This window comes from Petaurus breviceps, unplaced genomic scaffold (genome assembly GCF_028583685.1).
Source record: "Petaurus breviceps papuanus isolate PSGF00001 unplaced genomic scaffold, PetGlider_PUasm1.0 90845, whole genome shotgun sequence".
Taxonomy (NCBI): domain Eukaryota; kingdom Metazoa; phylum Chordata; class Mammalia; order Diprotodontia; family Petauridae; genus Petaurus; species Petaurus breviceps.
In genome coordinates this window covers 6,464,340-6,478,479 of record NW_027187359.1, presented here as the reverse complement: position 1 = coordinate 6,478,479, position 14,140 = coordinate 6,464,340, and the positions used below count along the sequence as shown (strand labels likewise).

At 36.1% G+C, this 14,140-nt stretch overlaps 2 protein-coding genes across 2 annotated transcripts in view; one reads left to right on the top strand and one right to left on the bottom strand.

Annotated features, from left to right (window-relative positions):
• The window catches only part of HADHB (hydroxyacyl-CoA dehydrogenase trifunctional multienzyme complex subunit beta), a 228,772-nt gene that overhangs the window by 74,763 nt on the left and 139,869 nt on the right, over positions 1-14,140 (bottom strand). The gene's annotated exons all lie outside the window — the stretch shown is intronic.
• HADHA (hydroxyacyl-CoA dehydrogenase trifunctional multienzyme complex subunit alpha) overlaps positions 1-14,140 on the top strand; it is a 60,632-nt gene that overhangs the window by 28,522 nt on the left and 17,970 nt on the right. Inside the window, exons 10-12 of the mRNA XM_069072016.1 lie at positions 2,456-2,512; positions 3,128-3,237; positions 11,260-11,394. Coding sequence (XP_068928117.1) covers positions 2,456-2,512; positions 3,128-3,237; positions 11,260-11,394 — 302 coding nt within the window. The remainder of the gene's footprint in view (positions 1-2,455; positions 2,513-3,127; positions 3,238-11,259; positions 11,395-14,140) is intronic.

Genomic DNA, 14,140 nt, shown 5'->3' with positions numbered 1-14,140 from the left:
GGTACATTCTCATAGCTCTTCTTTAGAGCCAAACTTGATCTGTTTTGTTTTATTTTGGTTCTATTTATTTACATTATTGTAGTCATGTGTGTTTTTCCTGGTTCTGTTTACTTCACTTTATATCAGTTCATATAAGTCTTCATAGTTTCTTATGGAAGACTAATGATTTGTTACATTCATATATAACAGTTTGTTTAATCATTTCCTAGTTGGTGACATCTATTTTGTTTTCAGTTCTTAGTGCTCCAAAAAGTGCTGCTATAAATATTTTGGTATATATGGGACCTTTCTTTTTATCATTGACCCCTCAGGGAATATGTCTTTAGTAGAGGAGTCTCTTGGTATGGACATTTTAATCACTTTCTCAGCAAAGTTCCAAATTTCTTTCCAGAATTATTATGCCAATTTATAGTTCCACAACCTTCATATTAGCCTTCCTCTTTTTCCATAAGTACTATAACATTGGCTTTTTTCTCATCTTTTCTCATCTTGCCTATTTGCTGGATGTGAGGTGAAATCGTAGAGTTTTTAAAAAATTAACATTTTTCTTATTAGTGAGTTAGAATATTCTTTCATATGCTTGCTAATAGTTTGCAATCCTATTGAGAACTGTGTGTTCATATCCTTTGACTACTTATCCTTTGGTATGATCTGTTCTGAATAAAGTCACACTGTTCCTTTTTTAATGACTAATTCCTTATCGGGTATGTTCTTTATCTGTATTTTTGTTCTTTATTCTGTACCTTGTATGATCTTTAAGAATCCATTTTAGAATTTTCCTAGTATCAGAGCCAAACTGAATGGTCTCTAGTTTGCAGACTCCCCTTTTCTGTAATTGGGGCATTTATCCTACAAGTTTCCACAGTGATTCTTTGGGATCCCTGATAGCAGCTCAGCAGCTACATTTGCAGTGCTTTTTGTACCTGAGGATGTAATTCTCTGTGTGATTCTGTGAATCCTTAACAAATGATCTGAATCTAACCTCTGAAGATCTCTAGGGATGGGGATTATCTTCTGAGGCAGCCTAATTCACTTTTGAGCAGCTAGTTATTATGAAATTTTTTCCCTTCTTTTGAGCCTCAAATCTTAAGCAATTTTGACCCATTGCTTCTAGTTCTGTTTTCTAGAGCCAGGCTTTCATATGACAGCACTTCATATATATGAAGGTAATTATCATGAATGCCTCCCCCCATACTTTTCTTTACCTCAGTTTCTCTACCTATGTAAAAATTGGAATAATAATATTTGTGTTGCACTGTTATGTCTGTATCCCAAGTGTTCAAAGAAAAGGGAAAAGGACAAAAATATTTATAGCAGCTCTTTTTGTGATGGCAAAGAATTGGTAATTGAGGGGGATGGCAGCAACAAGTTGTGGCATATGATTGGGATGGAATAATATTGTACTATAAGAAATGAGAAGGGGGATGGTTTCAGAAAAACCTGAGAAGACCTATATGAATTGATGCAAAATGAAGTGAGCAGAACCAGGAGAGAACATTATACACATTTACAGCAATATTGTAACAATGATCACCTGTGAAAGACTTAGCCACTTCAAATAATACATTTTTAGAAAATAACAATATTTGCTTGTTTCTACCTCATTCAATTATATTTTGGTTTACATGAGATGATATATGGTAATTTATTTTGAATTCATTAAGAAAATGCCATATAAATTTATCACATAAAATTAAACTCTTCAGTCAGTAAAGTTAGTGTAAAGAGGGAGATAAAATTAATTCGTCACTTTATAGACTTCAGCCAATCAGTGGCAAAAATTGTTAAATATAATACTCATTGTTAGGTGTTGTAGTAGATACAAAGAAGTTTTAAGATAGAAAAGACAAAAACTTGTTTTAATAGTATTTTATTTTTCCCAATTACATGTAAAAACAATTTTTAACATTTAATTTTTATAAAATTTTGAGTTCTAAATATTCTCTCTCCCTCTTCTCCTTCTCCCCTCCCTAAGATTGTAAGCAATTTGATATAGTTTATATATGTGCAATCATGTAAAACCTATTTCCATATTGGGAAAAGACATACATTATTAAAAGGTTAATTAACAATACAAGAAATAACACAGAATATTAGTTACTTCAGATTACTGAAACAGAAGCACAGTTACATGCTGCTGTTGTATAAGAACTGAAAACAAGTTGAACACAGCTACTATTCTTTCAATTATTATTAGGTGTAAGTAGAAACTTAAGTAGAAAGAGTCATTAAATACCATGCATTCTTTCCTTACATAAGCCCTGATTTAAGACTTCCCAGTGTGGGCAGAGGCCATTTTAGCACATGGACTATGACATAACTAGGTGGTAGTTTCAGAGACTTCACACTTTTTGTTCAGTTTTATTACACCTTAAATTTTTATTTTATTTTGTCTTTCAACACTTTAAAATATTCAACACTTTAAAATAATAAGTGCTACTGTTATGTCTCTTAGGTGGTCAAGACTGGAATTGAACAGGGGGGTGAGGCTGGCTACCTCTCTGAAGCTCAGGTAAAAGCAAATATGTGGAACTATTCTTTCTTCCTTTCCATTTAGGAAACTCCACATTTTAATAATTCTAGTTCAGTATAAAGTCAAGGAAACACACTATGCCTGAGTTAACGTTGCTTTTTTCCAATTGTTACATATTAAACTCATGTCCTTGCACACCCTTCTTCTATATGGTAGGTGACTTAGGTGTTTAAATATTTGGAATGTTGGAAGGTAGGAAGTCAACATTGCTTTGTAATAGCAATACAAAATTCATTTAGAGGCACTGAAAAGTTATTTGACCTAAACCCTGGATTTAGTTAACTGAATCCAGTTCTCTGTCTACTAATTCATCCTTCTTCTTGATTGAGAAATAGAAGATAACACAAAGTTACTATGAATTCAGTAATGATTTTTTATGGATGTTTATTTTATTTATCAATAGATACTAATAGTACAACACTTATCATAGAGACCTATGACATTTTTGACATTTTAAAAATGTCTTCATATTCAAAAAGTTAAGAACTAATGGTATGTAATTTAGTGTAGTAAAATCAAAGAACAAATCCACTTCTGGTCAACAGAATCCATATCCTAAAAGTATTCCTTTATTTGGTTTCCTTTACTTTTTAGAAATTTGGTGAACTCGCGATGACTAAAGAATCTAAGGCTTTAATTGGCCTCTACAATGGTCAGGTTCTTTGCAAGAAGAATAAGTTTGGAACTCCACAGAAGACTGTTACGTGAGTCAGCCCCTGAACTGGCAGAAACACAAGGGAGCAATGACTCTGTAGTGAATTCTTGGTTTTTAATGCTTTTTTTGCTTTTTTCCTCTATTCCTACTAAAACTCTTGGCTTTTAAATGGCTATCCTTTTTTTGTTTTTGTTGGTTTTTTCATACCCTTCTTGTTATTTCTACAGAGGCCCTTCCTTGTCTACAGTTTCACTGGATATAGGAAACTTCAAAAAATATGGTCTATGGCATGCCTTTGTCTTTTCTTTGTATGCCATACATATACATATATTCTTACATAGTCTGTATATCTATGTACTTATATACACATTCACACATATTCTGCTTAATTAGCTTATCTTCTCTGTGTCCCATTTAAAACAAACAAAAATTTATTAAAATCTAGTTGTACTCAGATGTTGAGTTCAAATTTTCTGAGTTCATAATCTAAAATTGATATTTTTTCTATACCTGTCCTCTCCTCATCCATTCAGTTCTGTGCTTCTCAGATGTCTTACTCTCAGATCCTCTGCCTTGAGAATATATAATTTAAAAAGGAAGACAAAACTAATGTTTGTGAAAATTTTCAAACTGGCTAAGACTTAAAAGATCCTAATAAACAGGACCTTCTTCGAAATGTTGATCCACACAAAAATTAAATCTTCCCATTATACTCAGTGATTGATGATTTAGTAATTACAGGACCAGAAAAAATCTTGTGTCATGTAAAGACTAGTATTCATATTCATACTACATACATTTGTCATCTGTAGGATGTTTTCTCTAACCTGTTCTGTGACCATTTAGTTCCCTTTAAGTTTATAATTTATTCCAATTTGGAAAGACAATATAGTATAGTTCAGAGACCCCTTGATTTAGGATTATAGGTCCTGAATTTGAGTCATAGTTTTGCTACTTTTACCTGTGTGGCCTTGGGCAAGAAACTTAACTTCTCCTTGGCTTTACTTTCCTCCTATGTAAAATTAAGAGGTTAGATTAGATGAGATATCTCTAAGGTCCTTCTGACTCTAAATCCTATAGTCCCCTGGGTCTGAGCTTCCAGAGAAAGCCCTTTTAGAAAGTCAGAAGTATGGCTTATTGATTTTTATACTTAAAGGCTACCTGTGCCTCCTAAAATGTTGAGAATTTGTGTTCTTGAGAACCAAATACAAACAAGCTTTCTCATTAGCTGAGAAATTATCTTGTTAATTGCCACAGTTTTTAATGTCCTTTAGCATTTAACTGCATTTCAAACATAGGAAAGGATGACAAGAAGATGCATTTGATAGAGTGAAGCCTGTATTCTGCCTAAGTCAGACAGACATTGAGGAATGGCTAAATAAATTCTGGTATCTGAACATAGTAGAATATAACTGCCATAAGAAATAATAACTATACGGGGCGGCCAGGTGGCTCAGCGAGTAAGAGCACCGGCTGCAGTGTTGGGATGACCTGGAGATCGAATCCCAGGCTCAGACACTCAACACCACACCCAGAAATAACTGACCATGTAAACTTGAGCAAGTTACTTAACCCCGATTGCTTAAAAAAAAAAAAAAGAAATAATAACTATGAAGACTACAGAGAAGCGTGAAAGATAAACTGATGCAGAATTCATTAAGCAAAATCAGAAAAAAAAAAACAATATACAAAATGAGTATAGCATTAGATGGAATGAACAGAAAAAAACTGATAGTGATCAAATTTGGCTTCAAAGAAGAGATAAGAAAATGGATTCTTCCACCTGTCTTTGCAGAGGTGAAAAATGGCATATTCTGTCACACTCAGTTGATGTATTGGTTAATTTTAATGAATTGACATTTTTTCCTTCTTATTTCATATAAGTAATGATTCTATGGGTAGAGTAGGAGGACAGATATATTTGGAAATGATATCAAAAAAATTTTTAAATAGAGGAAGTTGTGCTTGACATGATAGGCAGTTATGAACCCATTATATGTTCTTGAGCAGGGAAAGGACATAATGAAGACATTGTATTAATGAGATTAATCTAACAACTACAGGTAGGTTTAATTGGAAAGAGATGCCAGTTAGGATTCTCTTGTAATAATTCAGGTTTGAAATGATGAGAGCCCTCACTGGACTTGCATTGGGAATTGAAAAGGGGAAATTTTTATAGAAATTTTTATTGGCCACCAAATGCTAAATTCAGGGCATTTTAAAAGCCCATAAAATAAGGAAAAATATACTGTCCATAACATTGTTACCCAGATATACATCACTGGGGGAGGGAACCTGATCAGTATTATTATTATCAATCAGCAAAGATCTATTAGGCACCTACTATGTGCCAGGCACTGGAGATAGAAGTACAAAGATTGAAAGAATCTCTTCTTAAAATGAATTTATCTTCTAATGGGGAATACAAGAAGTGTATCTAAAAATATATACCATCTAAATATAAAATTAATAAATACTTATATGTGTGTAATGTATGCATAGGTATATATGACATACATATGTATATAAACATGTTTATTCTAATACACATACAAAGTAGTTTATTGTAGGGTACTGTGGGATGGAGGGCACTAGCAGTGGGGAAAATCAGGAAAGGCTTCATGCAGATTATGCATGTCTTAGCAATATATTAATGGAAGAAGAGGGACTCCAAAGAGAATGTGCATTCCAGGCCTCACAGTGACCAATATAAAAACAGAAAGGCAAAAGTTAAAGTGTCATGAGTGAGAAACAAAAGTAAGGCCAGTTTATGTGGATTACAGAGTGAGAGAGCAGAAGGAATACTATCCAGTGAGACTGAGGAGGTGGGATGGTGTCAGACTATGCAGGGCGTTAGAAGTGAAACAGGTGTTTATATTTCATTTGAGAGACACTAGGATGTCGTGGGAGTTGGGAGTAACATGGTCAGATCTGTGATTAAGAGAAATTACTCTGTCAGCAGTATGTAGAATGGACTGGAATGGTGAGAGACTGGAGGCAGGGAGACCAATTAGGAGTCTTTTGCAATAATCTAGACAAGAGGTCATGAGGACTTGAACTAAGGTGGTAGTTTTATAAATAGAGAGAATGGATCAGATGCAAATAATATTGTGAAGACTCCAGACTAATACTGATATTATGAACCCGATACATTTGAAAGATGGTGGTCTTTGACAGGAAGTGGGGAAGACTTAAAGGGAAAAATAGTGAGTTCAGTTTTAGACATGTTCAGTTTAAGATGTCTCTGAGATACCCAGTTAGAAATATCCCATAGACAGTTGGTGATATGTGTCTATAAAATTCAGGAAAGATCCAGGGGCTGGAGGTATAAATCTGTAATTCATCAGCATAGAGATGACTGGTTAAACCTCTAAGAGCTGATGAAGTTAATAAAGAAAGAATGTAGAGGAAGGATTGTTAATCTTTTCTATATCATAGACTCCTTTTACTGTCTGAAACCTGTTCTCAGAATAATATTTTAAAATTAATAATTGAAGGAAATGCTAAATTTCAGTTAGAGGTAGTGAAAATGTATAATTTTTTTCTCATCTAAGTTCAGGGACCCCCCCTGGGGGGGTCCATGGGCCTCAGAGTTAAGAACCCCTGGTGTAGAGGAACTAGACAGGAACTTGAGTAACTTACACAGTTAGGGCCTTCATGTTCATATTGAGCCATCAAAGGAGACTGAGAAGGCGCCATCAGACCAGTAGGAGGCAAACCAGGAGGGAGCTGTCTTAAGAAAACCCAGAGAGGAGAGAATGTCCAGGAGGAGTAGTCAGCAGTGTCAAATGCAGCAGGTATTTCAAGAATGATTAGGGCTTGTGAAGGGATCGTTAGATTTGGCAGTCAGGAGACTACATGTAACCTTAGAGAGAATAGTTTTAGTAGAGTGATGAAGTCAGAAGGCAGAGGACAAAGGATGGAAGAATGAGTAAGAGGGGAGAGAGTACAGGAAGCAAGTGTAAAAAACTTGTACAAGCAGTTTGAGAAAGGGAGATTAGATACAGGACAATAGCTTGTAGGTCTAGTGAAAGCTTTTTTAAAGATGGGATAAATTGGGGACTGTTTGAATATAATAGGAAAAGAACCAGTTGATAGGGAGAGGGAGAAAATTCGAGGAGGAGGAATGATTGAGGATGCAAGCTGTTGGAGAAAACAGAAGGGGATCTAGTGTATATATATAGAGGGGTTGGCCTTGGCAAGGACAAGGGACACTTTTTTTTGTCAGAGATTAGAGGAAAGCAAAAAAGTGATAATGTCAAAGGTTTTTCAGATGAGAATGAGAGAAGAGGGAGCTCATATTGGATAGCCCCAGTTTTTTCAGTTAAATAAAGGCATTGACCTCAGCTGAGGGCAGGGATGAAGGTTGTACAGGGCTTCAGGATGGAAGAGAAAATTTGGAATACCTCCTCTGGGCAGTAAAATAGAAAATCAAGGAGGAAAAAAGGGATTGCCTTACTGCAGAGAATGCTCAACTGAGGTGGATTAATACAAATTTGTAATGTCTCCATTCAGCAGAGTTGTGGGATTTCCTCCAGCTTTTATTGACTACTTGTGGGTAGAAGTGGAGGAGGTAAATGACAGGAATAATTCAAGGCTGAGGTTTAGCTCTAGAAAAGCAGCAATAAGACAGAGGGGAAAGGGATTCAAGAGGAGAGGATAGTATAGAGTTGAAATGGCTAACTGTTGGGTTGCCGTTGGAGAGGTTGTGATCAAATAGATTGGGGAATATCAATTTCTAATTAGAGAAGCAGAATGCTTTGTGTAATGGCAAGGTCTTAATGTGTGACTATCCCTGTGTTACTGATGTCTAGTACTTAAAGGAGTTTGAGGAAGTGGGAGGTTAGAGAGTTTAAGAGACCATTTACACAAATATTAATGTCCTAGCATGAGAGAAAAAGAGAGGAAGATGATGACCCAGATGTTGAACTCCATGAGAAAGGAGGATGAATGACTTGAGGGTTAACATACTACAGCTACAATAATATTGATTTGGGTAGAGGATTTTAGTTGTGTGGATTTCAAAAGAGGAAAGGTTACTAAGTGAAGCAGGCAAAGGGAAAGCCTGAAAGTAACAATGAATATTCCAATTTCCCCTCCAGAACCAGTGTCAAAGGCGGTCAGGGAGGTTAGAGAAGGTATATCTAGTGTGGTAGAGGATAGCCAGGAGACAGAGTGTTATCAGAGGTGAGCTAGCTCTCTATAAGGTCTAAGACATGGATAAAACGGGGTCTAGAAGACCCCATGAAGAAAAGGGTCTAGAATGAAGGGGAATTTGTTCACTATGGAACAGGGATTCTAGAGGGCACAATATAAGGGGTGGGCAGGGTTAGACAGGGTATGGATAGGGTTACACTGAGGGAGGTGGGGATGAGACAGATGAGGAGGCAGGAGATAGTTTTCTCCCAAATGACTGCTAATTAATTTCTACAGGCAGAGAGAGAGAAGCCACTGGGATAATAGTGGACAATAGATGTGAGAAACAGTCTCCAAGGGGTAGAGCAGAGAGAGTTGAAAAGGATTTAGTCTGTTCTTTACCTGGGAGGCTGGTCAGGAGGGAAGAGTGAAACATTGGAGGATAGCTCCCTGCTAGCCATCCTGGACAAGTGACTTAACTTCTCCATGGCTTTTGTTTCCTCATACACAAAATGAAGGGTTGGACTAGATGACCTAGTCATATGAACTCTACCAATCTCTGTTTGGTATTCAGTCCTGGGCCTGCTTTTAACCTAGATCTGCCAGGTACAGGTATCTCTTCTGATGTGGGCCGCTGAAACCAGAAGACATATGAAGAACTTACAGCTAAATGAAAAGATAGCTTGAAAAAATAGACAAAGGAATTGGTGGTTAGTTTTATTATGGGTTCTAAGACAATAAGAAACGTCATTTGGTGAAATTCTGATGTGTATTACCTTGTGGTGTACAAAAGCATCATGAAGGTAATTGCAATTTATGTGCTAAATTCTATTGCAGAGGATGAAGAAGTAGAGAACTCAAGTTCCTCCCCGCAAAAGTCAGTATATACATTGATACTCAGTGACTGAAGTATTGAAAATGGGCTTTTAGGGTTGGCTAGGTGGCGCAGTGGAGCACTGGCCCTGGAGTCAGGAGGACCTGAGTTCAAATATGACCTCAGACACTTAATACTAGCCGTGTGACCTTGGGCAAGTCATTTAACCCCAATTGCCCTGCCTTCCCCATTCCAGAAAAAAAAAAGAATGTGGACTTTTGAGGAAGACAATAAAAACATAGTTCAGAATTAGGAAATGAAAGAGACCATTATTTTGTATAATCTTCCCACCTATACAGATATTTTTTTCTAGACGTTTTAAAAGGCAAAAGATGTTGGGGCGACTAGGTGGCTCAGTGAGTAAAGCGCCGGCCCTGGAGTCAGAGGACCTGAGTTCGGATCCTGCCTCAACACAAAAAAAACTTAACACAAAAAAACTAGCTGTGTAACCTTGGGCAAGTTACTTAACCCCAATTGCCCTCCAAAAGGCAAAAAAAAAAAAAAAGGCAAAAGATGTGGTAAACACCAAACAACATTACAAAATAGAAAATTGACTTTATTTTAAATCAGCTGTTTTTATCAATTCATCCTTTAAAGGAAAGTTTAGAATGACCAAGGACAAAGGACAAAAATGAAAAGACACCATTAGAGCTCCAACCTGACTTACTCAAACAGATTTTGATGCCAAAAATGAATAAAGAAAAAAAACATTGCCATTGATTTCTATTATTTCCTCTTGAAGTTTGATATAAAGCATTTACCATAAGAAGGCCAGTTAAGCCCAGAAACTGTCTCAGCTTGATCTGCTAGTCAAGCAGAAAGAAGTGACTTCCTAGTACAATGCCAGTTTAAGCCATAGATTCATTTGAGAAAAGTTACAGAGCAGTGTTGGAAGATGAGGCACACCTAAGGAAATGGCCAAAAGCTGATAAAGTGGAAGCAAGTCTGAGGAAGCTTGGCAGGAGGCCCATTTATGCCATATTATCCCTGGAGGCCTCTACCATTTTTAGATGGAACTGGGCAGAGATCATCAAATAGATGAAAAATGGAACAAATCTGTCAAAGATTTCATTATCCATAACATTGGAACCTGTTAGGTTTGAATTCTTTTACCTTAATCCCCAGTGTATAATATAAGGACATAGAAATGTCACTAAAGAAGACAAAAATTTGAAGAGCAGTTGGGTCAACTGGAGCACACACAGAAAATCTCTCTGCTGGAGTTGATGCAGTTTTGAAAGTATTAAAGGACTGAGCCAGAGGGGAAGAACTGATGCAGAGTGCAGGAAGGAAGCTGAATCAGAAAATCAGTATTTACAGTTGCTAAAATAATATGAACAAAAAGAACACTAAACTGAAACCTAGCACTGAATAAGTGTAATAACCAGTCTTAGCCACTTATTTGTATTAAAAACAGTTTGTCATGTTGATTATGATGAAAATCCATTTCTTCCTGATTATCACAATTGAATCCAAAATTATTTTCCTTGCATGGAACAGTTCTTGTGTCTGTATTTCATTTTTTTGTTTTTTAAAGCAATCGGGATTAAGTAACTTGCTCAAGGTTACACGGCCAGTTATTATTTCTGGGTGTGGTGCTGAGTATCTGAGCCCGGATTTGATCCAGGTCATCCCGACACTGGAGCTGGTGCTCTTACTCACTGAGCCACCTGGCCACCCCTAAGCAATTGGGGTTAAGTAACTTGCTCAAGGTTACATGGCCAGGTGTTTCTGGGTGGTTGCTAAGTGTCTGAGCCCGGGATTCGATCTCCAGGTCATCCTGACACTGGAGCCGGTGCTCTTACTCGCTGTGCTACCTGTATTTCATTTTTTTTTGAGAATTTTTAAAGTAAGATTATAAAATGTAAGGATTTGCCAGTTATTAAAAATATATTTACAAGTTTATTTTATTGTATGAGTAAATAAGTCACTTAATTTTTGTACTTGCTTTAGTTAGTTCCCAGCTTGCCTACTGGCTAAGATACCTATCTTATGAACTATGTTTGAAGTAAGCAAAAGTTGGGGTTGTCAGTTCAAAAAATCACTGTCTTCTTGTCTTAGGCAACTATCTATTCTTGGAGCTGGTCTTATGGGAGCTGGCATTGCCCAAGTCTCTGTGGATAAAGGCTTGAAGACCATACTCAAAGATACTTCAATAGCAGGATTGTCACGAGGACAGCAGCAGATTTTCAAAGGGTAAGTCTAAAGAAGAAAGGCTTTGTCTTTCCTGAAAAAAAATAATTTCTGTATGGGGAAAAAAAAAGAATTTTTATTACTTTCTAATATTTTATTTACCTGAATTTAATTAATAGAAAATACAATAACTAAATAATTAATCCAGATTCTCTTTAACTCTTAGTAATATTACCTCTCTCCTTTTACCTTATATTATGTTAGAAATGGTGATATGATTTTGCTAAATGCCAGCAATAGATATTGATGTCTGTATTATCTGTCTTAGCCATTCATTTTCAAAAATATAATTTGCCATTCCCTGTAGCATCAAATCTGAAACTCTAAGATTCATTAGTTATAATCTGACTCCTATGAGAATGGTACAGTATTAATGGGGTAAGACTTTGTATTCCTTCTAGCTTACATTACATATTTACAGGGAAAAAACACACTCAGAGTTAAAATAATACAATAAGTAAGAGTGGGGCTGGACTTGAATTTCATGAACCCAAGAGTTTCTAAGCTAGTATTTAATAAGCTATGTAGAGTGTCTGAAATGGTCACTGAATTGACATTTATTCCAGGATTTAAAAGCTGCCATCATTGCCTTATCTCTGAAATTAATGATTCCCTTCATGTTAGAGTGAAAAATAATTGGGCATGGCCATTTTGCAAATCTCAAAACATGAAGTCTGTTCTGTTCTTCCTAGACAAGTAGTTCACATTTATGTGATTGAGAACATAGCCCTTAACCAAGTGAATTATTATTTTAATTGAAAATAACAAATGAGTTTAATGTTCATTTATAGCAAAAGAAGCTTATGTATTGCTGTTACTGCCCTTAAAAAAGCCTACACTTGATGGCAGAATGTATATATATATATATTTTTTTTTTTTGCTTTTTGGAGGGCAATTTAAGTAACTTGCCCAAGGTCACATGGCTAGGTTTTTGTTTGTGTGTGTTAAGTGTCCGAGGCCACATCCGAACTCAGGTCCTCCTGACTCCAGGGCCAGCACTCTACTCACTGTGCCACCTACCCGCCCTGGCAGAATGTATTTTATACCACATGTTGGCAGATGAAGGACTGGGGGAAAGAACCCTTAGGAAATATACATTTGAGGCCTAGTTTTCTGGCTATGCTAAATCAGGAAGATCAGCTTCCTTCCTGTGGACCTCAGGTTCCCTACCTATAAAGTGACAGGGTTGATCTAGACAATTGCCAAGGTCCATTTTGGTCTGAATCCCATGAACTTATAAATTATCTGGAATGAGAACTTTGCCATGGGAGCATCTTTCAGGCCCTACCTGTTCTTGTACTAGTTTTTAATTCTTACATACAACTGTAAAACTGTTATTTCTACTCACCCTTGCATCCTACTTTCCTTGGGGCAGAACTTCCTCTATCACCGACAAGTTTTCTTTCTCCTCTCTGACCCATTAGCCTTGCTTCAGTACACAATTTCTAGCTCTGTTTATGTAGGTATCCCTGCCCTCTCACAGGAGCAGGTTTTACTAATTGGGGTAGCATGAGGATCAACTAGTGATTTTTTCCGTTTGGGAAGCTTTTCCCTCTTAGCAAGATGTTATATGAAAAAGCAATTTAGAAGTATTGAGATTTGAACCCTTCCTGAGACCTCAATTAATAGTTTAATGAAATAACTTTCAGATCTTAAGTTTATACCTGATCCAGTGAATTAGAAAAAGGGACTTCAATTGGTCTCTTTATTAAAATGAAGAAGTATATTCAGAGGAGAGAATGCTGGAATTGTATAACACATGGATTCAAATCTGACTCTTCCACCTACTACCTGTGTGACCTTTGGGTAAATCACTTAACTTATTTGGATTTAAGTTTAAAATTAGGGGGTTAGACAAGAAATCTTGAAGCCCTCTACTGGCTCTAAATCTCATCCTATAAAAAAGCCTTTGCTAGGAGAGTGGGGTCAGCCTAATAGGTCTACTGTCTTCTTTAGAAGAATAAGGCAGAGTTCATGGAAGCATTAGTATTAAAGCAGAAATACATATTTAACTCTCTGAAGCTGACTCTGAAATGGTCCTTAAATATTAAGCATTCATAGCTGTGCTGGGTATCATAGGAAAATAAAAAGTAAGTGTTAGAAGTTTCCTTACTGCTCACATGGAGCTTGCAACCTATGGAGACAAGACAAACACATTTGAAACCATTACAAAAGTATTTATAAGAACTGTGTTTTAAAGAAATTTGGTGATTTAAGGTATTATATGAATAGATATACCTTAAGAAAAAGTGATATTTTTCTACTTCTAAATTATCTCTAAATTTTAAAATAATTTTAATATAGTTATGTATGTGTTGATAGTATATTTTTATATGTGTATATGTCTGTGCATGTATTAATATATGAAGTACTAGAAATTTGTGTTTATAAAAATGTAGGTGAACATACATGTTTTTATAGATACACACATGAGTTTATATTTATAAATGTTACAAATTTATATATGTATGTGTGTGTATATAAATACGTGTGTATATGTGTTAGTTATAGTAATTATTTGAAGTCAGCATGATGGCAGAGGGGAGGCAGCACCAGTCTTGGAATCAGAAAGACCTGAGTTCAAATCTTGGCTCAGATACAAGCTATGTGACCTTGGGCACAGCTCCTAAGGTTCTGTCAGCTTCTCTTTATTCCTCTGTAAAATGGAAGTCAAGAGCAAGTATCTCACAAGTCTGTTTTACGCATCAGATGTTATGGTGGATGTAAAGTACTTTGCAGACCTTAAAGC